This window comes from Zootoca vivipara, chromosome 10 (assembly GCF_963506605.1).
Source record: "Zootoca vivipara chromosome 10, rZooViv1.1, whole genome shotgun sequence".
Lineage (NCBI taxonomy): Eukaryota > Metazoa > Chordata > Lepidosauria > Squamata > Lacertidae > Zootoca > Zootoca vivipara.
Genome location: NC_083285.1, coordinates 51,068,178 through 51,092,650, shown reverse-complemented (window position 1 = coordinate 51,092,650; position 24,473 = coordinate 51,068,178). Strand labels below are relative to the sequence as shown.

The window sequence follows — 24,473 nt, the reverse complement described above, 5'->3', positions numbered from 1 at the left end:
AAGGAAAGAAAATGACAACCTTTCCTCTATGTGTGCGCGCGCACACACACTCCAACATTATAAATACAGTGGTACCTCTACTTACGAATTTTTCTACTTACGAATGGAGCTCCGTCCGTAATCTTGGATGCGGTTTAGATAGGATTTTTTCTACTTACGAATTTTTTCTCCCAATGCATTCCTATGGGATTCGACGTACAATTTTTTTCGACTTACGAATGTGCGTTCGGAATGCATTAAATTCGTAAGTAGAGGTACCACTGTACCCAATTTAGGCTTTTCATGTCTGAATGCTGATAGCTTGGTTGCGACTTAGAAATTATAAGAGAGTGAAGTGGAACCAGCTGCCGTTGACTCCTCTGCAAATGTATTTGTGAATTTAAGCGACAGGATTGATTTGGAGATATCTGTGTGGTGCTCAATGCATAGGCTATTTATTTTCTGTGGAAGAGCTTCTGGAGCGGGGAAGATGGTTCATGTGATATGTGTCTTGATAATGGTGAACAATATCATGCCAACGGAGATTTTCATAGACAATAGATGCAACTTTCTGATGGCAACTCCAGCGATTGCAGTCTTTCAGCCACTGCGATGGCACAGTCCCGGGAAATCCAGTTCAGCTGCAGTTGTATCAATGGGCAACTTGATTTGACAAGTGACTGTTCTTCATACAGCTTGGTCTTGGGATAAGGACAGTCAGGGTTGTAGTGTGGAAGATTCCTGGAAGGTGCGTAGATTCTGCTGAGGTCCAGTAAGGTGAAATGTGGCCACAGTGGAACGTTGTGGGTGCATAAGGCAGGAGTGGGGCTGATGTGAACTGATGCATGAGATTTGTGCGCCACTGTGGGGGAGCGACTTGGGACTGATTGGACAGGCCTGAGAAAAGGAAGTGGTGATGCAGCGAACATGTTTCTTTGTTCACCAAACACTGAAGGGCTGAGCTCATTGCTGCTTTGCTTGGAGCAAGAGATTTCCAGGCTATCCAAACAGCTGTAAAAGTTCTTGCTCTGCAGTAGTCTTGCAAGCTGGGGAGAGGGGAGGGGGGGTGACGTTTATGTGATGGAAAGGAGCAGAAAATTGCTTTTCCCAAATGATTTCTTCTCTCTTCTTGTGCGTTGGCTACCGGCCAACCATGCTGGAAACTCTGCTCACATGACAGGAGGAGAGTGGGTGTGAGGAAAGAGGCCCACAACAAGAGAAAATGGGGATGAGGCGGTGGAAAAACAAAAAGCAAGTTAATATCTGGCCAGGCTGAGCGTTGCATCTGTACTGTAGTTCATCCTGGCACTGCTCTAGGTCCTAGAGAACTCACACGTGGGTAATTCGAAGTAGGGCTATTTGAATCTAATTGAGGGAGCAGGAAACATATGCAACTCTGATGGCTGTGTTCATAAGTCATGATACAACCATGGTTTATCGCAATGGGAACAAGCCCAGCCAGCCTCCCTTCCCTAGGCCTGCACATTTCCCCCTCCTTCTCCACTTCCAGCATGGCTGAGAGGAGCAGTTCAAAAGGTTTGCTTCCTTTTTTGTTTGACTGCAGCTTCTCATATTTGTATGAGCTCCCCAAAATGTGGATAATCTTAACTATGGTTTGCTTGAAACAAGTCAGCTTCAATATGTGATCGATGTTTCAGCAAACAGTGATTAGGATTTCATCGCAGTTTAGGGCTCCGATGTATCACTAAACTGTGGTTAATCAAAATGGGAAGCAAAGGCTCCTGATCACTTCATCACAGTCACACCAGAGGAGAAAAGAGGGGGAAGCTAGGCTAGTTCCTATCATGATGAACAGTTTATTTATTCTTCATGTGATAAGCTATGACAGTGCCTGTTCTTTTGCTTAGAGACATATACAGTCGTACCTTGGTTCTCGAACACCTTGCAACTCGAACGTTTTGGCTCCTGAACGCTACAAACCTGGAAGTGAGTGTTCCGGTTTGCGATCGTTATTTGGAACCCAAATGGCTTCTGCGGCTTCCGGCTGCTTGCAGGAAGCTCCTGCAGCCAGTCGGAAGCTGAGCCTTGGTTTTCGAGCATTCTCGGAAGTTGAACAGACTTCCAGAACGGATTCCATTCGACAACCAAGGTATGATTGTACTAGAAAAGCATAATTTCCTTTGACTAACAGTTCAAGATGATCTTTGTTGCCATGTGAAATCACAGGCTGTGCACTACATGGTGCCTTAGCATAGATGTGCATGTATCTGCAGGTATGCACACTAGGGATAAGGTCGATCTGGGTCCAAGATTTCTCTTCGGGAGCTGGAACTCTAAGGAATGATAAATCTAGCTCAACTAACATGCCCCTCCGAAGGCAAAAATGGGGACAGAATTACCAGGTACAAGATCCAGGATGTTGTGACTGCCTCTGGTAAATAGGGACAACTCTGTAAACCAGCCCTCCGTCTGTCAAAGATTTGGTGAGTTCCATGAGATCATGCTTTCCTGCAACTAATGCATGCCCGAAGCCAAGGTTAGTTAGGACTGATAGCGCTGGGCCAGATGAAGCATTGGCCTGGCTTAGGCGTATATTCCTTATCTTCTCACTTGTGTGCCTTTTTAATGAACTGCATTTACAAAGCCATGAAGTCATCAGAGTTAACCTCCCCATTTCCTTCCTACAATCTTGGCTGACAAACTGCATTACTGCAAGCACATCAGGCAAGAGCGATAATTGCTCTGCTCCTCTGCCAGGACTGAGTATGAACAGGCTTGCATATAGCAATGATTACATCAGCCTGATAGCATGTTGGAATAAGAGAGTGCTGGCAGGTCCATACCACCTCTTTAGGAGGGAAGTTGCTCCTATTAGGGCTCATCCACTTCTGATTTTGAGCAGCATCATCCTCTTTTCTTTTTCTTTCTGGTGGTATCATCTAAAGTCATTTTTTAGCAAGCAGCAGCAGCATAGTGGACGTCGAAATTCCTAGCCAGTGCCTCCGTTTTGACCAGTGCAGGTGTCAGCGTCCGCACAGGGCAAGCAGCACCTTGTCCTTTTTCAGGTGTCACCTGGCAGATGTGGTCAGCAAGGACATGAATAGTGGTCTGTTTCCTGGTCCTGGCTATCAGCTGAGGGATGTTGCTGGGAGCTACCGGGTGCCTGTGCAGGTGCAGCTGTTGGTTACACGCCCTAAGCGATAATGTTCGCAATTAGGACAAGCTTTGCAAAAATGGAGCTGCTAGATCAAAGCCCAGCGGAGGCCTGACGAGAGTTCAGGTGTTAGTTGTAACTGACTTGCAGAGTAGCCTTTGAACTCTGCAAGAGGCACCCTACTAGCAATTAAGATTAAAATGGAAAGGGAAAAGAACACATCTCTTGAAAAGAAATCCAGTTTAAATCTGCTGATTATCCTTAATGTATCACAATAACACACACCTGTGATATTGTTGTGTTGTTGTTGTTGTTGTTTTTAAAAAAAGAGAGATGCTTTTTTTGTTTTCATCCAAGGTGTCTGTCTTTCCCTGATAGGCTTGACGTTGCCTGATGGGGCAAAAGTGCCATAAGCTATTGCAAACATTTGTAGGCTACACGCAAAGCCAGTCTGGAGTTTGGCTTAAGGGGAAATAATGAGTGCCAAGAGAGGTGGAAAGGGCGCCCAGTTGCGGTTTTGAGCTAGCTTGAAAGACATTTTTAAGGACCTAACAAAACATTTAACATACAAAGACACATTGCATGCTTGTAACAAATCCCTGACAAAGACTGTTATTTTTGTTTATAGTAAGCAAATGTCTAAAAACCCAGGGTGGAGGAGTGGGTTGGCAAATTTGGGGGGTACTGAAACCTACGGGCAGTGAAAAGGATGCTTCTTCTTTGGTGATCACTCATAGCCGATTGTCTTCCATAAGCACGGTTTTAGCAATGGGTCCGTAAGTGACTGTGGAGGCTGATTCTGGATCCACACGTCCTTCCACAGTGGGGACATTGGTTTCCAGGCGGGAGCTGATCACGGTGTGGATTTTCCAAGTGTGCCTTCCTCTTAGCACGTTTTTCCCTTGCATCCTGAGATCGAGTTTCTTCAAAGCCCATGACACGTTTGGTAAAGGCTGTTCTCCAACTGGAGCGCTTGCAGGCCAGTGTTTCCCAGTGGTTGGTGTTTATACTACTTTTTTATAGATTTGCCTTGAGACAGTCTTTAAACCTCTTTTGTTGACCACCAGCATTACGCTTTCCATTTTTAAGTTTGGAATAGAGACCCACTTAAAGTGGTTTTCCTTTCCTTTCCCTTTCTTTATTTTCCTTTTTTGGGGGGGAGGGAGAGTAATCAGAATGTTGAGTTCATGTTTAGTAGCGTTTAGCAGGACATATAAAATAGGTAAGCTGTGATGTTATTATCCAAATGGTACCACCCAATTAAGAAAATGTAGTCCATGAATAAATCAGATTGGCACATGAATGCAATTTCTGACGAAGAAGTAAAATGCATATGGCAGGAGGAATAGGAATACTTAATACCATTAATATGTGATGATGGTGCTTTGCAAAGTTCCATGCCCTGAGCTGGATCCCATTTCAAATTCAACATACAGGAGTTAACAGAAGACGTAGCTGGAAATGGAGTAGGGTAAACAGAACACTGGAATGAGGTGAGACAATGGAAGAGGAGGCTATTCTAGTCCAGGTGAGAGGCAATCAGAGTGTAAACTTGATTTTTTTTGCCAAGAGTGTTCATACTTTTGTAAAGAGAGGGTAATATGACTTGACAGCGGACTTGATATGGTGAGTGAGGAGTCAAAGTTGAAGACAAGGCTTTGTTTCATGTTCAGCAGGGTGGATGAAGACTAAACACTCAGCCTTAATAAGTGAATTGGTTGCAATTACATTCTGATAACTTGAAAAGGCTTTCAGCTGAGCAGGAATTGCGGGTGGTGAGGATGAGCGTAACAGGATGGTTGCATAGGCTTAGGGTGTGGCTTCTGCGTTAGGGGGAGGTGAAGCTCACACCAAGGTATAAGCGCTAAAGTTGTTCTGGAAGAGAAGAGGATGGTAGACCCTCCCTCTCCTTTGCAGATGTTTAGCTGGTTTCTCGCCAGGCAATAGTTTTGTAGCAGTCAAGAGAGGAATATGCAGTGCACGCCTGTGTATACACAATATAACAAAGCAGAAAGGGTGGAAGTCCTCTGGGTAATCAACTTTTTGGGATTCCTCCTTTTTACAAAAAAAGGGAACAAAATCCAGGTTGTTGTTTTTTTCATTTATGGAGCAGAATGATGCAAACTTCATGGGACAATACTGGTATTTCTTAGCAGGTTTTTTTAATAGCCAGCCTCAGCCAAACATTACTTTATCAGGTGCTAGAAATGTTCCAGTTCCTAGCCGGAGGAATTCCTGCTCATTTGTTGGAATTTTTCTTTCTTTGGAGGGTGGGGTATCCTGAAAGGGAACCATCATCTTAAAATCGAGGTGAATCCAAACACTCACATATTCAATGATCATTATAAACCACTGAAAGCCTGCATCTTTCCCCATAAATGAGGCAATGGCATCTGGAGAGGATGACTTAAATTGGGGGAAATAGCATGAGACTGATGGTGGACACACATACGTAATACTTTTAAACAAGAGTCCACATTTCCTTTTGGGTATTGTGCTGTGTGCTGATGGGACCTGTCACAGCCTCTTAGCAAAATGGCAGATCACCTCCTGAAATATCGTTGAGATGTAGCCATAGCTACCTATGTGGTTTTGTGGTTGACGTGTTGAACTTAGGCCAGGGAGACCTGGACTTGGCCATGAAGCTTGCCAAGGGTCGTTGGGACAGTCACTGCCTCAGCCTACCCTTTTTTCCATTTTTAAATGTACGTAGATATTTGGGGAAGTTAATATTTGTGGGATTCTAAATTCCTGTCATTCCTGGATGTAGAGGCTCTGTTTTGCATATAGTGCTTACCCCCCTGCCCCACTCTCTGTCCCTTGCTAGCTTGCTCACAATTGGCTTTGTTCTATCTCCAGAGTTGGAGGCAGTAATCCTTCTGAGTACCAGTTGCTGGAAACCACAGGAGGGTGGGGTGGAGAGTGCTCTTGTCTCAGGCCCTGCTTGCAGGGTTCCCATGGGCATCCTGTTGGCAGGACTAGATGGTCCACTGCCCGTATCCAGCAGAGCTGCTCTTACATTCCTGTAATTTTATTTTATGTGTGGTAATCTCTTTCTCTTAAGTGCTGATCGCCACTATTCCCCAAGTTTCCAAGTACAGTGGTACCTTGGTTTATGAACTTAATCCGTTCCAGAAGTCTGTTCTTAAACCGAAACCGTTCTTAAACCGAGGTACACTTTCCCGAATGAGGCCTCCCGCTGCCGTGCCCTTCCACCGTTCAGATTCCGTTCTTAAAGCAAGGTAAAGTTCTCAAACCAAGACACTATTTCCAGTTTTGCGGAGTTTGTAAACCAAGTCGTTCTTAAACCGGACTGTTCTTAAACCGAACTGTTCTTAAACCTCAGTTTAAGTACACAATTGGTTCCAGAAGTCTGTACTTAACCTGAAGCGTACTTAACCTGAAGCGAACTTTCCCATTGAAAGTAATAGAAAGTGGATTAATCCGTTCCCGACGGGTCCGCGGAGTACTTAAACTGAAAGTACTCAAAATGAAGCATACTTAAACCGAGGTATGACTGTACCACTGTATAACTTTTAGTAAGAAAAGAACTTTGTATAGAGGTGTTGAGTGATTTCCCACTCAAGTATAAGCACATTTTCTCTCTCTCTTTAATACAAACAAGTATATACTAATACCTACACACACACACACACATTTAGGATAGTGGTGTTTGTCGAATGTTGTTATCTGTGGATGTTCACTTACGTCTTTCCATGATAGTCATAGGTTTATTTATTTACTGCCTTTTCTACAGAGTTGTGCTCACAATAGTTTGCAAACATAACAGTCTAAATCAGGCTTCCTCAAACTCGGCCCTCCAGATGTTTTTGGCCTACAACTCCCATGATCCCTAGCTAGCAGGACCAGTGGTCAGGGATGATGGGAATTGTAGTCTCAAAACATCTGGAGGGCCATGTTTGAGGAAGCCTGGTCTAAATGCACCAACATATCTGAAAGACCAACTCCTTCCCTACGGTCCACCCCAGGTGTTAAGATCAGCAGAAGGAACTCTCTTGGTAGTTCCACCTCCCTCAGAAGTTCTGTTCAGCGGTGGTGGTGGCGGCCTAGAAGAAGGAATTCTCTGTGTCAATCCCTAAGTTGTGGAATTCTCTCCCCTTAGAGGGGGTGTCTGGCTTCTTCAACGTAGAGCTTTTGACTCTTTACCATGGGCATTGGCACCTGAGATATTGTGTTTTCAGGACCAACCCTAATCTCGTGAATATAAAACATTAAAATTGTTTTTAATTCTGAATTTGAAATTGTTATAACCTGCCCTGATACTGGCTGGTGAAGGGTGGATGATGACAAAATCCTGTATTCATTGTATTGTATTGTATTGTCACTATAATATAACTATGACACCCATCGGCAAGTAATAATTCATTCAAAACAGATCGAAGAAAATTATTGAGCATAAAGCTTGCCAATAGTTCAGTTAATATCCCTAAGTAAAGCTAATGTCGATGGTTAACTAACAATGCACACACATCCTTTTATCTAAACTCAAAAGTGAAGAACTGCCTTGCAATTCTTCCATTGGGAGCTCCCTTATGAAGCCTCCTGGGGTTTGTTGGGTAGGGTATGGCAGTTACAAGCAGCCATGCCCTAAAGGCAAAACATTAGCCACGTTAATGACGTCACACTACTCCCAGTAAGCCAAATAATGGCTTACTGGAGCCATGCAAATGTTCTACAGCTCCCAGAGAGGAGGTCACACCCCGCTTTGTTCCTTCCCCATTCCTTTAAAGCAGGCACCCCCAAACTCAGCCCACAATAGTTTGCAAACATAACAGTCTAAATCAGGCTTCCTCAAACTCTGCCCTCCAGGTGTTTTTCGCCTACAACTCCCATGATCCCTAGCTAGCAGGACCAGTGGTCAGGGATGATGGGAGTTGTAGTCCCAAAACATCTGGAGGGCCGAGTTTGGGGATGCCTGCTTTAAAGCATAGTGCAGCTTGGCTTCACTTGCTGTCCAAAGCTGTCCAAACTATAATCTGTGGCCAAGGTTTGTCCTGTGATTAAAGATCATTGTAAAGGAGGAGGGATGCTGTTAAACCGTGATTCCACGAGAAGGTCCAGGGAGGAGTAGAGTAGGTGCGGGCTCCTCTCTGGAAGCCAGCAGGCTTGTAAGCCATAGTTTGACAGACCCATAACATGTGAAATAGACCTCAGTCCTGATCATCATGGGATGGTCAAAGCACTTTCTCTCTCTTTTGGATGCTGCGATATCTTGGAAATATCTCTGCAGTTCTGCAAAGGTGGAAAATAAGAGGCTTGTGAAAAATAGCACACCAGATGTAGGACCTTCCTGTCCCCCTCACTGTGGTGTTTTAAAACATACATATCAGAGGCTTAAAGAAAACCAAAAACCTCTTTCTCTCCAGGCCATATTGTTCATACCAGACCATACCATTGTGGTGTAGTGGTTAAGAGCAGTAGACTCATAATCTGGGAATCCGGGTGGGTTTGCATCTCCGCTCCTCCACATGCAGCTGCTGGGTGACCTGGGGCTAGTCACACTTCTCTGAGGTCTCTCAGCCCCACTCACCTCACAGAGTGTTTGTTGTGGGGGAGGAAGGGAAGGGAGAATGTTAGCCGCTTTGAGACTCCTTAGGGTAGTGATAAAGCGGGATATCAAATCCAAACTCTTCTTCTTCTTCTTTGCTTCCAAAAGTTGCATTTGCAAATTTCAAGGGCTTTGCATCTTCATTTCTGATATCTTCAGTTCCTTATATTGGTTTTGTTTTGGAGAATAGCGCTGTGAATCTATGACACTGTGTCATAGCTGCCAAGTTATCCCTTTTTTAAAGGGATTTTCCATTATGTTGAATAGGCTTCCTCGCGAGAAAAGGGAAAACTTGGCAGCTATGCACTGTGTGGGCACACATTTGCATGGGAGAGGCTAAAAGAGAGAGATGTGTGGAAGGAGGAGGAAAGACCTCTCTCTCTCTCTCTCTCTCTCTCTCTCTCTCTCTCTCTCTCTCTCTCTGCTCCTCTAGCACGCTCTTTTTAGGCTGCTGTGTTTTGCTTTTGTCTTATTGGCCATCAGTACAATGACCCAGTTAACTGCGCATCACAGTGTGCTCCCTCCCCCACACTTCCTTTCCCCTGGCAGGACTCGGCACTCTCAAATTTCCCTCCCTAGTTCAGGAGGAATGGAGCTTCTCAGAGCTGCATTCCTTTGGAAAAGCAAAGCGGGAACGCGCTCCCTTTGGCCATAGTAGCAGATGGCCGACTGTGACTAGAGGCAGCTATAGCACAATGCCCACACACTTCGTATCTGAATGCATGCACACGCACCAGTGCTGCTTCTCATTTTCCAAAGCAACTGTGATGTTGCAGGGGTGAACAAAAAAGGCAGACCTTTAAAAGTGCCCCTTTGCCCTTCTGATAATGACGTTAGCTTTTTCGTTTCGCCTTAAAATCATAAGCTCTTTCACTCCATCTTCACATTCAATGTTATAAAAATGTGCTGCAGCAAGAGATGGCAAACCTAGATCTAGCTTATTCCTGACTTTCTCCATTATCTTTTAAATATCTCTACTAATGGAGTTTGAATTTATAATTGCGAGGTTCTTACTATGCCAGCAGATGTTCTTTATCTTAGTAGATTTCCCAGTTGGTTCTCTCTGTGTGACGGTTAATTCCCAAACCATACTTTCAAATGTCTCAACATACCCACACATTAATAAAGTTTTATAGGAAGTGCTCCTTTCTTACAGTTTTCTCCTTTGACCACAGTATCATATTGATTTGTTTTTGTGTGTGTGTGAACATACAAAGCTACCATATGCCAAATCTGACTATTGGTCTTAGTGTGAAAGCATCTTCTAGGATCAGCAGTGCAGATTACAAATATCTCAGGCAGATGTCTTTTCCTAAACTGCTTTTTAAGTGAGGATGCTAGGGACTGAACAGAGAACTCCCCATTTGCACAGGGGTTACATTCCAAGGCACCGCAACTTTACGTACAATCTCGCATATTTGAAACGCCATTGGAAAAGCCTGCAAACACCCTCTAAACCTCCCGAAACCCTTTAAAAAACCCTTTTAAAACCAGCAGCACTTAGCAGATGCCAAACTCCACCACAGTCACTCCCTCCAAATCTCCTTGCTCAAACTCCCAACTCTCCACAGGCCGCAACGGTCACTACAAGGGCTCCTGGGATTGCATTTGCAAAGGCTTGTAGGATTGTTAGGTGCAGGTTTTGTGTCTTTTTTTTGCCCTTTCTGGACTCCTTTCTGGACTCCATTTTTAAAGTCACTTCTGGTTTTGGCATGATCGCCGCATGCGCAGTCTTGCTTCAGTTGGACGCGTATCAATTGGTTGTTGCCTGTACAGTGGAACCTCTGTTTATGAACACCTTGGTTTACGAATTTTCGGTTTACGAACGCTGCGGACCCATCTGGAACGGATTAATTCACTTTCCATTACTTTCAATGGGAAAGTTCGCTTCAGTTCATGAACGCTTCAGTTTAAGTACTCTGCGGACCGTCTGGAACAGATTAATCCACTTTCCCACTTTTTTTTTTTAAATATATTTTTATTAATTTTCCAATTAAAACCAATTATATCACATTCGTTATTTCAAATTATACACATATATATCAATCAAACCGAATGTTATGCCAAATCATCTAAAAAATTTTTTTGGGTTCCCATGCTTCAAGAAATTGGGGATTCCTCGCAACCGTCCACTGCCGTCTTTTTTCTAAAGTTCAAATCGCCTCTCCAAGTTCATAATAATCCAAATCTTTCCCTTATAGTCACATAGATGTTTTCCACTTTCAACCGATTGTTTCCCAGCTGCTGAGATAAATATCAAACAAGGTTTCACAAATGTTCTTTCTCCTGTGTGGGTTAATCAGTCCAGCCTCCCCATAAATCTTCTTGGTCTGGAGCTCCCTGTTGCGTCAACACGAAGCAGCGCCATCTTAAAAAAACTCAAAACACTTTCGTTTTCTCTCATAACCGGGTAGATTAACGATCTTTATAAAATTTACAGCTTTTCCAGGCAGAAGACCCAAACATCAAAGACTCTTGGTAAATTAATGGATCTCCTTGCCCTATAGCTGAACTTAGCTTCAGGTCGCTGCTCCAATTCAAAGTGCGTCACAGCTCATAAATCCTCCGAACGCGTCCAGGACTCCTTCCGTCCAACTAGAGGGGGGCTTTTCTCGTCGGCAACTCCACATCTTTAAAAAATATGCTCAGTAACAACAGTTTATAAAGTTCAACTCACACAGTCTTTTGCTTCTCTTTCACTCCAAACAAACCAGGACATCGCGTCTGGGAAGGTACGAAGTAACTCATATGAAGAAAAATAAAAAAGGACTCACTTCCCTTATCGCTCCGTCCCCATCAATCCTTCTTTCAGATGAAATACAGCCTTTGACTCCTCTCCCTCAGCAGCATAAATTTCTCAGCAGTAAACAGCGCTTCTTCCCCTCCTTCTGAAGTATGTCCATAGATTTAAGCCTAATTATCTTCTTTAACCATGGAAATCCCCGCCATGCAGATTAGCATCCGGGAGTCCTGGCCCTCGTAAGTGCTCAGCCCAAGCTCCCCCCACTCCAAAAACAGTCGGAGTGGGTCTGGGGGCATCGCGGGCCAGCGGCCCCTCTCCGTAACCCCCGGAGAGGGTAGGGGGTTGCCATTTACTCCCCTAGCAACCGCCAAATCCTTACGAAGGTCAGAGAGATGGAAAACAGGTCCGCCATTCCTGGGAAAGTTCGCTTCAGTTTATGAACACTTCAGTTTATGAACAGACTTCCGGAACCAATTGTGTTCATAAACCGAGGTACCACTGTATATACAAATATGTGCTGTACCACAGAGTTGTGGGCACTGCATTTGTCTTATCTCGTTCCATCAGGACATTGGTGCCTTATAAGAGTAGCAAAAGACAATCCACTGCCCTGGGGATCTATCTTGCAATCTAAACTTCAACAGAGAAAGAGAGGTTTGAGGAGGGGAAAGTAGGAAGGGGGCAAGACAAGGTTAACAAAGCAGCAGAGAGAGGGCAAGAATGGACAAGATGTTGTTGTTGTTTAGTCACTCTTCGTGACCCCATGGACCAGAGGACAAGATAACCAGGATTAAAGATTAATGTGTGGCAAATGCAGCTCTGTGCTCAGCTTTGTTTACCATGGGATGTGAACTAAGATCAAGTCAAAGACCTCATGGAGGAGGTGGGTTTTGAAGGGAGGGTGATGTTCCTACTTGAAAGAATTCTATGTTCGTGTTCTGGAGATTCTGCCTGGATTCAGGGAATTGGATGGCTTTCGAGTTCCCACTACACTGATTTATATGGTGCAATCCATTCTTCACTAGGCTTTGTATTTACAGTAGTTCATAAAGAAATGGGAGTCATATATGCACTGCATTCACATGTTTGGCTGTGGTATTTGGCTGTGATATATGTCACACACCCTTTACAGAGCATCACCTTTATTGTTGATGTTGTTTAGTCATTTAGTTGTGTCTGACTCTTCGTGACCCCATGGACCATAACACGCCAGGCATTCCTGTCTTCCACTGCCTCCTGCAATTTTGTCAGACTCATGTTGGTAGCTTCGAGAACACTGTCCAACCATCTCGTCCTCTGTCGTCCCCATCTCCTTGTGCCTTCAATCTTCACCATCAGGGTCTTTTCCAGGGAGTCTTCTCTTCTCATGAGGTGGCCTCAGCTTCAGGATCTGTCCTTCCAGTGAGCACTCAGGGCTGATTTCCTTCAGAATAGATAGGTTTGATCTTCTTGCAGTCCATGGGACTCTCAAGAGCCTCCTCCAGCACCATAATTCAAAAGCATCAATTCTTCGGCGATCAGCCTTCTTTATGGTCCAGCTCTCTCCAAGATCATGGCCACTGGTCCCATCACCTCCTGGCAGATAGAAGGGGAAGAAATGGAGGCAGTGAGAGATTTTACTTTCTTGGGCTCCTTGATCACTGCAGATGGTGACAGCAGTCATGAAATTAAAAGATGCCTGCTTCTTGGGAGAAAAGCAATGACAAACCTAGACAGCATCACCTTTATATAACTGGATAAATAAGGGTCTGGGTATTTCTCTCTCCCCCATACGTACTTGGCTATCCCTGCTGCCAACATGGTGGCCTCCAGATGCCACAGACTCCCAGCTCCCATCATCTCTGACTGTTCCCCATGCCTATTGGGGCTGATGTGAATTGGAACCCAGAAACTTTGGGACTTTTATATAGCACCTCATCAGCAAGTTCCAACCTTTACTCACATACGTTAGTTGAACAAATGCTGTGTGTTTTCTTTCGCCCCCAACCCTAAATCCTGCCACTTTTCTAGTTGCTAGAACATTATTTGCTTATTTGGGAAACTTCCTTTCCATCTTTTCTGATTCTATACAATGTAGGTCAAGCTTCTTTTTTGCTGAGATCCCGGAGGAAATGAATCTTTCTGACCTGTGTGGAAGAATGGGGGACCCAGCTTCTGCACACAGGCCAGAGCAGGGCTTTTGAGTCTCTGTTCCCTGTCACAGGAAATGCTGTAAATAGAGAAAAGGATGGGGTGGAAGGAGTTTAGGGCTACGTTCGTCCCAGATGAGAGCTGAGCACCACTCCTGGTTTTCCTGTTAGCGTTTTGTCTTCTGCACATCCGTCTGCTACATATAAGCTTATTGTTGTCTCGAGTGTCACTTTTTGTGTTTTGCGTAGTTTGATAACCTTGAAGCCTTGTTTTGCTTTGCTTTGTTTAAATTCCCTCTAGGAATCCTAAACGGTGACACAATGTGTCTTTCTTTAAGCATTTTGAAGTGGCTCAAACCTAAATAATGTATTGTCTAAGCCCGTGGTGGCTGGGGTTAGATATCTAAACACACATCCACTTATGACTGAGGAAGAGAATGAAATTTTCTTAGCAAGTGAGTGGCATCGATTTGACACTTAACAAGGTATCTGAAGAAGTGTGCATGCACACGAAAGCTCATACCAATGTCTCTAAGGTGCTACTGGAAGGATTTTTTAAATTTTGTTTCAACAAGGAGTAAAACTAGGAATGATGCCATCTTTTTGAAGGTGTGGGGGGTCTTCTATGCTGTCTTTTGAAAATTCCCAAATAAATAGCTCTAATGTAATCCAAAGGTAAATAAATTGCTTATATTTCACAGAAAAGAGCTCTTGGAAGGTTTAAGTGAGAGGCTGCATAGTGCAGCTGCAAAACAGGAAAAATTCAAACAAGGAATTGGCTAAGAGAATAAGGATAAACCTTAATGCCATTATACAATCTATGTTGCATCATGGCTTTATCTAACATGCTAAGTATAGCTGTAGCTGCTCCCCCCCCCCCAATGCAAGATTGTGGGGAGATACAGCAATAGGAACTACTTGAAATGGTTTGGAGCATTTTTCATTTTTGGGGTGGGAGGGGGGACAGCTAGGGAAACATAGTTGCCAAATCTCCCGTTTTTCACGGGAAACCCCCGTATTTAAACCCATTTCCCGCTGTTATCCCGAATAGCGAAAAATTCCGTAAATCCCCCAGATTTCCTACCTGCCAGGGAGACTCCTTCTGCTGCGCATGTCTGGACATGCACAGAACTGATTTCGGGTGCCGCTCTGCCCATGTCTGGGCATGGGAAATTGGGCAGCGCCGGCACTGGAAGTTGCATGTCCAGACGTGCATAGAAGCGACTTCCGATGCCGCGCCGCTGCTGATCCCGGATTTTTCTTACCGGGAGTTGGAGGGTATGTAGGGAAATGGACATAGTTTTATAAAACGTTGCAGAGATAGTGCCTAATGGAAAGAAATGATTCTACCATTAATGAAAACAAACTATTTCTAAGCAAGACCTTAAAAAAGTAAAATTTTAATGGCAATGCTTGGAAATAGTTAATGGTGCAGCGAAGGAACTGCTAGAGGGATGCTCTCTGTGATACCAAGGCATGTCTACAATAGCATCCCTACACTGAATCAGGCCACCAATCTAACCGTTTTTACAAGATCAATCAAACAATCTTTTGCATGTTTACTTAGAAGTAGGTCCCTCTGTGTTCAGTGGTTTTATTGCCAAGCAGAACGTGCACATCTTTAACAGAGGTACTGAGTGACACACACATGAATAGCAGAATGCTCCATTCATATAATTCGCATTCTGTTTCAGTAACATTTTGGTTATACTTTGAGGAAGACATGTACCCTAACCTCTTGATATTCTTACCTCTCTATTTGTTGATTTTATAATTGTTTAGTAAAACTATTTGCATTCCCAACTAACCGTCAGTATCCTGTGCTGTTATAACTATGACACCAGTAAAAACCTGTGTTGTGTAAGATGGGGAAAACTTAAAGCCTGCAATTTTAGTTTCTCCAGGTGTCTTTACTACTATTTATCTAGTGACTCATGTCTTTCTTTAGCTCGGTCACACACTACTGGCTTGTCTAACCGATCATTTTTATAAGGATTATTGTGTGCATGTGAAATGCATGACCAGGTATGGAGAACAGTATCTATTAGTATAAATATGGAGGAGGAGGAGGAGGAGGAGGAGGAGGAGGAGGAGGAGGAGGAGGAGGAGGAGGAGATTTCTGCAGTGAATACCGTGTTGACCATTTAGATCAGACCATCTAGAATGAAAGAATAAGCTGCTGTAATTTGAGCTTGGAAGACGTACAGCATGGAAGAGTGTGGCTTCATTTATGAAAATCTGCTTCATATTTGGACTTCTGCATATTATGCGGGTGTGTTCCTTTCATTGTGATTTTCTGCCCCTACTTCCCTGTCCTGTTAACTTTGAGCGGGGGAAATCCTTATATGAACTTAAGTTCAGGAAATGTAACTGCACTGGCTTGATTGAAAATTTAAGTGCAGAATCCACACAGAATTTCCTTTGACTTGTTCCCAGCTTTCCTTTGGATTTGGATTTCTTTGCACAAATGGAAGAAGAGAGAGCTGCTTCCCCCAATATCGAGCCACATTTGATTCCTGAGAAACTTGGTGCAATTTGATGTACACAGATTCCTGCCTAATGAAGTTCAGGCATTCACTTGGCCTGTCCAGGTTCCCCAAAAGTCCAGTTGTCCATCTTGATAGCAACCTGTTGCAAGTTTTTCTGGTGCAGATCTAGCCTTGGAGTCTTGGAGCTTCTTTTTGCCATAGCCTACCGATTAGGGGAAAACCCTGTGTGGAGTGACTTTTTTTATTGAGTGGCTCCTGTGGATTGCGGGGGTGGTGTGCGTATGTCAGGATAGGAAGGAAGGAAGGAAGGGGGAACTGAAATTAGAAAAGGAGCCAAAGAGCGGCTGCTGGTGAAAGATGATTACAGCTCATTTCAAGGCCACTTCCTGCATGCCTATGATAGGACAGTAAACAAACGCCTCTTCGGAAGCACAGAAACGGGGCAGGAACTAATGTGTGGAAGAGAAGGGTCACAGCAGGGTCTAACTTGGCCTGGCAAGAGGAAGCTCCCGATCACATGGCCCTGGGAATCTGTAGCCTTGTGTGCATGTGTGAGAGAGTGTCGAGCAGCTTGCTGTTCTAAGGGTATTTTTTTTTCATCCTTTCTACCATCCACCCTATAGATAAGCGATCTCCTTTCTTCTCCTGCCCTCTTCCTCCCATCCCCTTCTGGACAGTTGTGTGACAGTATCAGATGGCTGTTTTGTCCCCTTCCACATCCCTCCCAAGAATGCTTTGGGCATTCCTAAGGTCATTGTAATGGCGAGGGGCCTCCAGCCGGGACTTGACATCCTGCCCTCTCCCATTGCCAATTTATGGCCCATGAAAATTAACCACAAGGCCAAGCTCTGCTCCTGCTGTTTCTAGATCTCCCCAGGATGATGTGTGTCTCTGCTTTTCTCCTTCTGCCCTGGCCAGAGTTCTCCTCCTTTCCCCGCCCTGCCAAACCCTTAGCCTCCTTCGGAAGATTTGTTACTTGAAGGCCCTTGGTCTTGTTTCGGAGCTTGAGCTCTTTCCAAGAACATCAGAAGCACATGCACTCTCAAAATGGTGCTAGGTCCAGTGCTAAAGAGCTGGTGGAAATTATGCCTTGTGTATAGCAAATACCTTATCACATTGGTTAAGGTTTTAGAGCTGCCTTCCCCAACCTGGTGCCCTCTGGATGCTTTGGACTACAATTCCCAGCCTGGCAGGTAGTTAAGGATGAGTGGTAGTTCAAAACATCTGGAGGACATCCTGTTGGAGAAACTTGTTTTAGAGACTGCAGAGATGGATAAGTTAATGAAGAGTATCATTATAATGATGGAACATGAAGTCCCATCACACTGAATACTAACAAGAAACGTTTTCCTGTAATTTCCCTTGCATTTCTAAAACGTAATGTTAAAATGCTCCATCCCACTGAAGATCCCTTTTCACACATGAGAACAAAGCAGTTTGGGAGCTGCTACCCTGTAGTGTGCTCTCATACTGTTGGAGAGTATGTGGGGTGTGTATGAAGAAATATTGTGGGCCCTGCCTTTCTCCCAGCAGACTGTCAACTGTTTGAAGATGGGTCAGATAGGGGGTGGGGGAGAACCATGTCATCGGTCCCTCAGGTGTAGTAGCTTCATTCTTATATCCTCTCCAACTTTGGTCACTCCACAAGGAAGTGACTCATACACCACTTACATGTACTGTACAAATTTCTGTTGTACTGTATACACATAAGTGAGAAGAACTGCTAGCTATACTTTTTCCCTGCCAGGCTCTGTCCATGGCAGGGTTGCTGCTAACAAATTTCCCAAGTGGACAGACTCCAGAGGCTTTGGGTTATTTTTCCTTTCTTTCTCTTCTTCAACAAGTATTGTGTAAGAGACAATGAGTTTTTTCCCCCACCATGGAATTTTTTTTCTTTTTTCTTTAGCTCACTGGCTTTGTATAATGGTATCTTGAGAAGTAATGAGAGAGCAGGGGGTGGGAGAGAGGAGCTTCTTAAAAGCCCAGAGCTACTTTTCAAAGCAAGTAAATTCTCCTTTCCCCACAATTGCATTGAATATAGTACAGAAGCACACTCCCCAACAAGACACCCCCCCTCCCCAAAACAACAATAACACTTCTCTGAAATTGCTTTGGAAAGAAAAATGAACAGTGACCTGAACAGCCCTTCATTAGAAGATCCTTCTCAGAGGCAATATTCATTCTTGGCCTGAACAGCCCTGTGGATGATGCTCTGTTGCCCTGGGAATGTGTTTGGCTCATTAGGAGCCTTTCTGCCTGATCAGTCTGCTGTGTGATTAAATGTGTGTTAATTCCTCCTAGTTGGCAGCAGGTCACCAGAGGGCTGTCCCCACTCCATGCACCACACTTGTGGTGCTGCACTTCCAATATTTTTGTATACCTGGAAGGGGGGAGCCCTGGCTTAGAGCAGTGTTTCTCAACCTTTTTTGGGCCAAGGCACACTTGTTCCATGAAAAAAATCACGAGGCACACCACCATTAAAAAAGTTAAAAAATTTAACTCTGTGCCGCCCTATATTGACTATATACCGGTAATTATGACTGTAAGAAACACTTGCCAATTGCCAGGCGCCTCATCTTCTGCAGGGCGCGCACGTGCTCCTCGCCGAAGAGGCCGCTCACTCCCTCGTAGACGCTTCTGGCTGCCCTCTGGAGGCTGTTCTGCTTGTCGGCCAACAGCCTCGCGCCGACCAAGCCCCGGGCACCGCCAGCAAGAGCAGTGAGAGCGAGACAAACAGCAGCAGCAGCACCCGCCGGCCGCCTCTCACGTCCGAGGCCGTGGTGGTGGCTGTTGGGAGCTGCGCTCGCCCCGCATCGTGACCCAGCCGGCTTCCTTTCCGGCGGGTCAGCGCTGTGACAATGCAAATCGCCCTTCTCGTCGCCGCACGTCGCGGCACACCAGCCAGCGTCTCCGGAACAGCAGTTGAGAAACGCTGGCTTAGAGAATGGGTTTGCTTCAGCTCTATGGAGTGGAGCGCATTTGCACCAAAGCCTTGAGCACCAAATGGTTACAGTTTGCATTGCAATTAGAGGCAGGCAATGCCGCGGCTACCCCTACTGTTTTAAGAGTTTTTATATGTTACTTTCAATGGCTTGGGGACCTGTGGCTTCCTCCTACGGTGTCCATGGGAGCAAGTGTTGCATAATGGTTAGAGGGTTGCAGCAGGATGGGGGGAGACCCAGGTTCAAAACCTTTGCCATTATGTTACTATCAGGCCAGCCACACCCTCTCGGCCAAACCTCCCTCGCAGGAATGTTGTGGCGATAAAGTGGGTGAGAGGAAGAGAACCACGTGTGTCATCTTGAGCTCCTTGGAGGAAAGACGAATAGAAATGCAACCGATTATTTTACTTCTCCTGCTTACGATTTCTAAGTGGAAGCAAACACCTGGGCTTTTATTTTGCTTCCCTGGCCCTAATCCAACAGTTGTTGTTGTTGTTTAGTCGTTTAGTCGTGTCCGACTCTTCGTGACCCCATGGACCATAGCACGCCAGGCACTCCTGTCTTGCACTGCCTCCCGTAGTTTGGTCAAACTCATGTTCATAGCTTCGAGAACACTGTCCAACCATCTCGTCCTCTGTCGTCCCCTTCTCCTAGTGCCCTCAATCTTTCCCAACATCAGAGTCTTTTCCAAGGATTCTTCTCTTCTCATGAGGTGGCCAAAGTATTGGAGCCTCAGCTTCACGATCTGTCCTTCCAGGGAGCACTCAGGGCTGATTTCCTTAAGAATTGATAGGTTTGATCTTCTTGCAGTCCATGGGACTCTCAAGAGTCTCCTCCAGCACCATAATTCAAAAGCATCAATTCTTCGGCGATCAGCCTTCTTTATGGTCCAGCTCTCACTTCCATACATCACTACTGGGAAAACCATAGCTTTAACTATACGGACCTTTGTCGGCAAGGTGATGTCTCTGCTTTTTAAGATGCTGTCTAGGTTTGTCATTGCTTTTCTCCCAAGAAGCAGGCGTCTTTTAATTTCGTGACTGCTGTCACCATCTGCAGTGATCAAGGAGCCCAAGAAAGTAAAATCTCTCACTGCCTCCATTTCTTCCCCTTCTATTTGCCAGGAGGTGATGGGACCAGTGGCCATGATCTTGGTTTTTTTGATGTTGAGCTTCAGACCATATTTTGCGCTCTCCTCTTTCACCCTCATTAAAAGGTTCTTTAATTCCTCCTCACTTTCTGCCATCAAGGTTGTGTCATCTGCATATCTGAGGTTGTTGATATTTCTTCCGGCAATCTTAATTCCTGCTTGGGATTCATCTAGTCCAGCCTTTCGCATGATGAATTCTGCATATAAGTTAAATAAGCAGGGAGACAATATACAACCTTGTCGTACTCCTTTCCCAATTTTGAACCAATCAGTTGTTCCATATCCAGTTCTAACTGTAGCTTCTTGTCCCACATAGAGATTTCTCAGGAGACAGATGAGGTGATCAGGCACTCCCATTTCTTTAATCCAACAGTGCTCATAGCATTTTGTATGAACTTTTAAAAAAAAGGAATTTAGAAAATTCGGTGGGTTTTTAAATCGGCGTGCTCACTCTCTGCGCTACTTCCAATCAGAGAAAAATGTGGGGGAAACCGACTAAAGTTAAATGTGAGCCCTGCAGCTTTTTCCATCCCCTCCTAACTCAGTCACTATAAAATGCACTTGTATCCCACTTTCAGACATCAAAGCAGAAAGGCTTCAGGAACTATTTTTATGCTGAGAGCCACATTTGGATGTCAAAGGATGTCAAAGCATTGCTGTGGTTTGAATGCATACTACCGCTTGGACAGATAGTATTCCTTGAGTCTACGGTATTTTAATGGGTTTACTTGGCAAGGCAAGCTATGCAAATGTTGGCAGTATGTGAAGAATATGTAGATTCCTCCGGGTAACGAGTTCTGGATTTATCCCTGGAAGAATCATGTTGTTGCTTTAGTACTACAACTACTTCTATCTTTTAAATTTAGCTTATTTTAAAGCTTTTCAACAAAAGCTTGTTCATTTTGTGGCTTTGTCTGGGATCATCATCTGGCTTTCCATTTACTGAAACATTTGCTTCCCTTTGCCCAAGCAAGCTAAAAGCACTGAAATAAAAAAATAAAAGCTAAACCATTAATTGGCCATTGCAGCCAGATCGACATTGCCCAAACACTTGGAGAGACTTATAATGTGTGCCATTGGACCACAGGTCTGAGATTTAGCCCTCATGGAAATAGTGACTCAAAATGATATTTCTTCATGGTATTTAAAAAAAATCAAATAAATTTGTTTTGACTTGGCACTCACTTATTTTTTTATGTTAGCAATAAGGACCAGAGTAAGAATCCACTGTCCTATTATGCTAGAATTTGGAATGCATGGCACTGTATTGTTTTTTTTTACACACACAACTTTATTGTGGTCCATAGACCCATTTTGACTGTACTTGATGTGTTTTTCTGATTCCCCCCCCCCTCCTAGGTAGACTGCAGCCATGCCATGTGCTAACACAATGACAGCGAACACAGTCGCCAACGTGAGCATCAAGCCTCAGACCAGTGTTTGCAACGCTATTGAGAGGTGGGTAATTTTTAACGTCCCTTTCAAAGTGACTTCTAAGGAGTGTAAGGAAAGAAATGATGATGTCTCATTGGTTCTAAATTGTGCTTCCGAAATGAGAACAATTTGAGTAGCTGCCCCTCACTTCCCAGCTTTTATGAACTGGAGACAAGCAGTGTGAGCCTAAATACCCTTAGCTGGGAGTAAGACCTCTGCACTTAGCTCAGTGGAATAACATCTGCTTTGCATGAAGAAAACTCAGGGCAAAGTTTTGAACTGGGGTAGAACATGGAAAGCTTTGCACAGCCACTTCTGCAATGGTCATGGCTGGTTGTTGTATCTACAGATGCTGGGGATTGGACCAGAGATCTTCTGCTTGCAAAGCCAATGTCCTCCCGCTGAGCTTCGGCCCTTCTGGTTTGCTGCATCCCTCCTTCATAGGTGTGCTAGATGTCAAATGTTTTGTTTAATAACATACACTTTTCGGTGACATGTTCTGTTGACTTCTGTTTATAAAGTGGGTGGTGGTGAATTTCATTATCTGCCAGTGATGGTAGCTGCTCCCCATGTTTATTGTCTTATTGCCACTGTAAATAGCCCTGGAGATAACACTATGGAGGTGAAAAGTTGGGTAGAAAGGTTTTTTATAAGTAAAATACGCGGCAGGAATAGCAGTGAGAGAGGAAGCAGCTGGTTCACAATGTGTGTATGGCCTGCTGTCCCCCTTAAGCTAGCTGCACACAGTGTACTGCTATAGCAGGCATCCCCAAACTTTGGCCCTCCAGATGTTTTGGACTACAATTCCCATCTTCCCCAACCACTGGTCCTGTTAGCTAGGGATCATGGGAGTTGTAGACCAAAACATCTGGAGGGCCGCAGTTTGGGGATGCCTGTGCTATAGCAATAACTTTTTTTTTTTAAGCAAGCTTCTGGAAAGGTTTTGAACATGCACTACACAAAATGGGATTCTGTTGATCTGAAGAACCCATTTAACGTCTCAGAACACAGGCTCACATTAGTGCAGAGATAAGGGGAGGGAGATGCAGAATGAAATTGGATGACTAAGATTTTTAGATGAGCGAGGTAAAGATGCAGCTGAATTTACTGCAGCCTGGCACTCTCCAGATGTTTTGTACTTTTGCAACCCTCATCAGCTTCAGGCAGCACAGCTGTGCTGGCTTGGGCTAATGGGAGTTGTTCTCCAAAACTTTTGGAGGATGCCAGGTCGACAAAGGTTGTTTTAGTGAGGAAAGGGGGTGTACGCCTCTTTCAAGGGAAAAGTATGTAAAGGCAGAGGGAGGAGAGCAAACCTATGAAGATTTCAGGAAGGTTAAGAGTTGTACCACAAGCTCATGACCAAACAGAGATCGAGGAATGTGGAGGTAAAGTTCCTCTGCCAATTTTTCTACCTTCATTTCATAGGAGCAGGTTTAAAAGTCTAAATAACACAACCGCAAAGGCCGAACTTTGGTGCAGGCCTTCAAAGAGGAAGTGCTCGGAGACTGTTACCATCACGCCCAAACTGGTACAGGAAGCAGAGCCATCTCCTGTGGTAGAGAGCACACTGAAGGCGCTGGAGAACTTGATGTTGGACCCGAGGTTAGACTGCATTCAGCAGAACATGCTTAGTCCCAAGATGATCATTGGCGAACCTTCTGTAGAACTAAACATCCGAGAAAGCAGCAAGATTATAAGGAAGCAACTGGGAGGTGCTCCAGGCTTGAGGGCTGTTGGGAAAGCAGGTTTGAAAAGCAAGCCTTCGAGCATCAAGGACAAGATTTCAGAGTGGGAAGGGAAGAAGGAAGCTCTGTCTCCTGCATCGGCGTGCAAGGAGGAAGAGCAAGGAGTTAAAGAGGAGCTCAGTTCGTTTTTGGGCGTGGTGGAGAAGATGACCGGGGAAAATGCAGCGGTGAGGGACGTGGATGCCAAGAGGCTTGTAAACTGGCAGCTGGAATGCAAGGGCGCAAGCAAAGAGAACGAGAGGAGAATCGGGGCGCTGAAATGTGTTGGGGAGAGGAAAGCAGGCATGAAGCTCAAGGAAGAAGAACCCGCTTCCAACACTGGCAGGAGCGCCGAGTTGAAGGAAGGTAAGAAAGACGTCCAGAAGGAGAACGTGTCTGTCCTGAGTCAGGTCAAGAAGCTGGAGCAGGCCTTGAAGGCAGAGCTGCAGCCCCAATTGCCAGGTACTTACTATTCCCCGCACTGCCTGCAAGAGAAAACGGACGAGGGGCAGAGTCCCTCTGAAGGCCAGGAAAGCCGGGCGGAGCTTGGGAAACGGCTCCTCAGCTGGGACTCCGAAGCTGGCGAGCCTATCTTTGGGACTCTGGAAGAGGTGAAAGCATCCCGTGCAAAATGCAAGCCCGGGAATGAGGAAAATGTCTACACAGAGCCAGGATTGCTCGAGAAGAAGCCTTTTATCAACCCGCTGCCCAAGCCTCGGCGGACTTTCAAGCACGAGGGCGAAGAGGGATGGATTCCGCCAGTTAGGAATAAGCGAAATTTGCCCCCTCTGCCTTCTATTCCACCTCCTCCCCTCCCTTCTTCACCCCCTCCTTCGGCCGTCAGCAGAAGACTGAGGAATGGGAAGCATAAGGCGAACACAGATCACAGGTATCATTCCTACTTTTTGTTTTAAACTGCTGAATATGGAATTCTTCATATATAACTTGTCCACTCCAATCCAATATGTGTTGATTCCTTTCATACTGTTGGCCAGGTATGTGTGGGTCGTGTTTTCCTCATTTGATAACGGTCAGCATTTTGATGTGGCTCGATGCAGCCAAGACTGATTTTCTGCTAGACTTCACTGTGTGCAAGAAAACTTACATGGGGGGAGAGGGAGGGAGGGAAATAGAGCATAAATTGGAGAGCCAGTTTATATGGTGAATCGCTAGTTTGCTTTGAGGGAGAGTTTGGCAAG

General features: G+C 44.9%; 1 protein-coding gene across 7 annotated transcripts in view; it reads left to right on the top strand.

The window, feature by feature from the left end:
- Positions 1 to 24,473, top strand: part of DENND2A (DENN domain containing 2A) — a 71,166-nt gene that overhangs the window by 8,612 nt on the left and 38,081 nt on the right. For all 7 annotated transcript variants that reach the window (XM_035127977.2, XM_060279933.1, XM_060279929.1 and 4 more), the window contains exons 2-3: positions 21,480 to 21,574; positions 22,976 to 24,163. In XM_035127977.2, coding sequence (XP_034983868.2) covers positions 21,489 to 21,574; positions 22,976 to 24,163 — 1,274 coding nt within the window. In that variant the 5' untranslated portion in view covers positions 21,480 to 21,488. The remainder of the gene's footprint in view (positions 1 to 21,479; positions 21,575 to 22,975; positions 24,164 to 24,473) is intronic.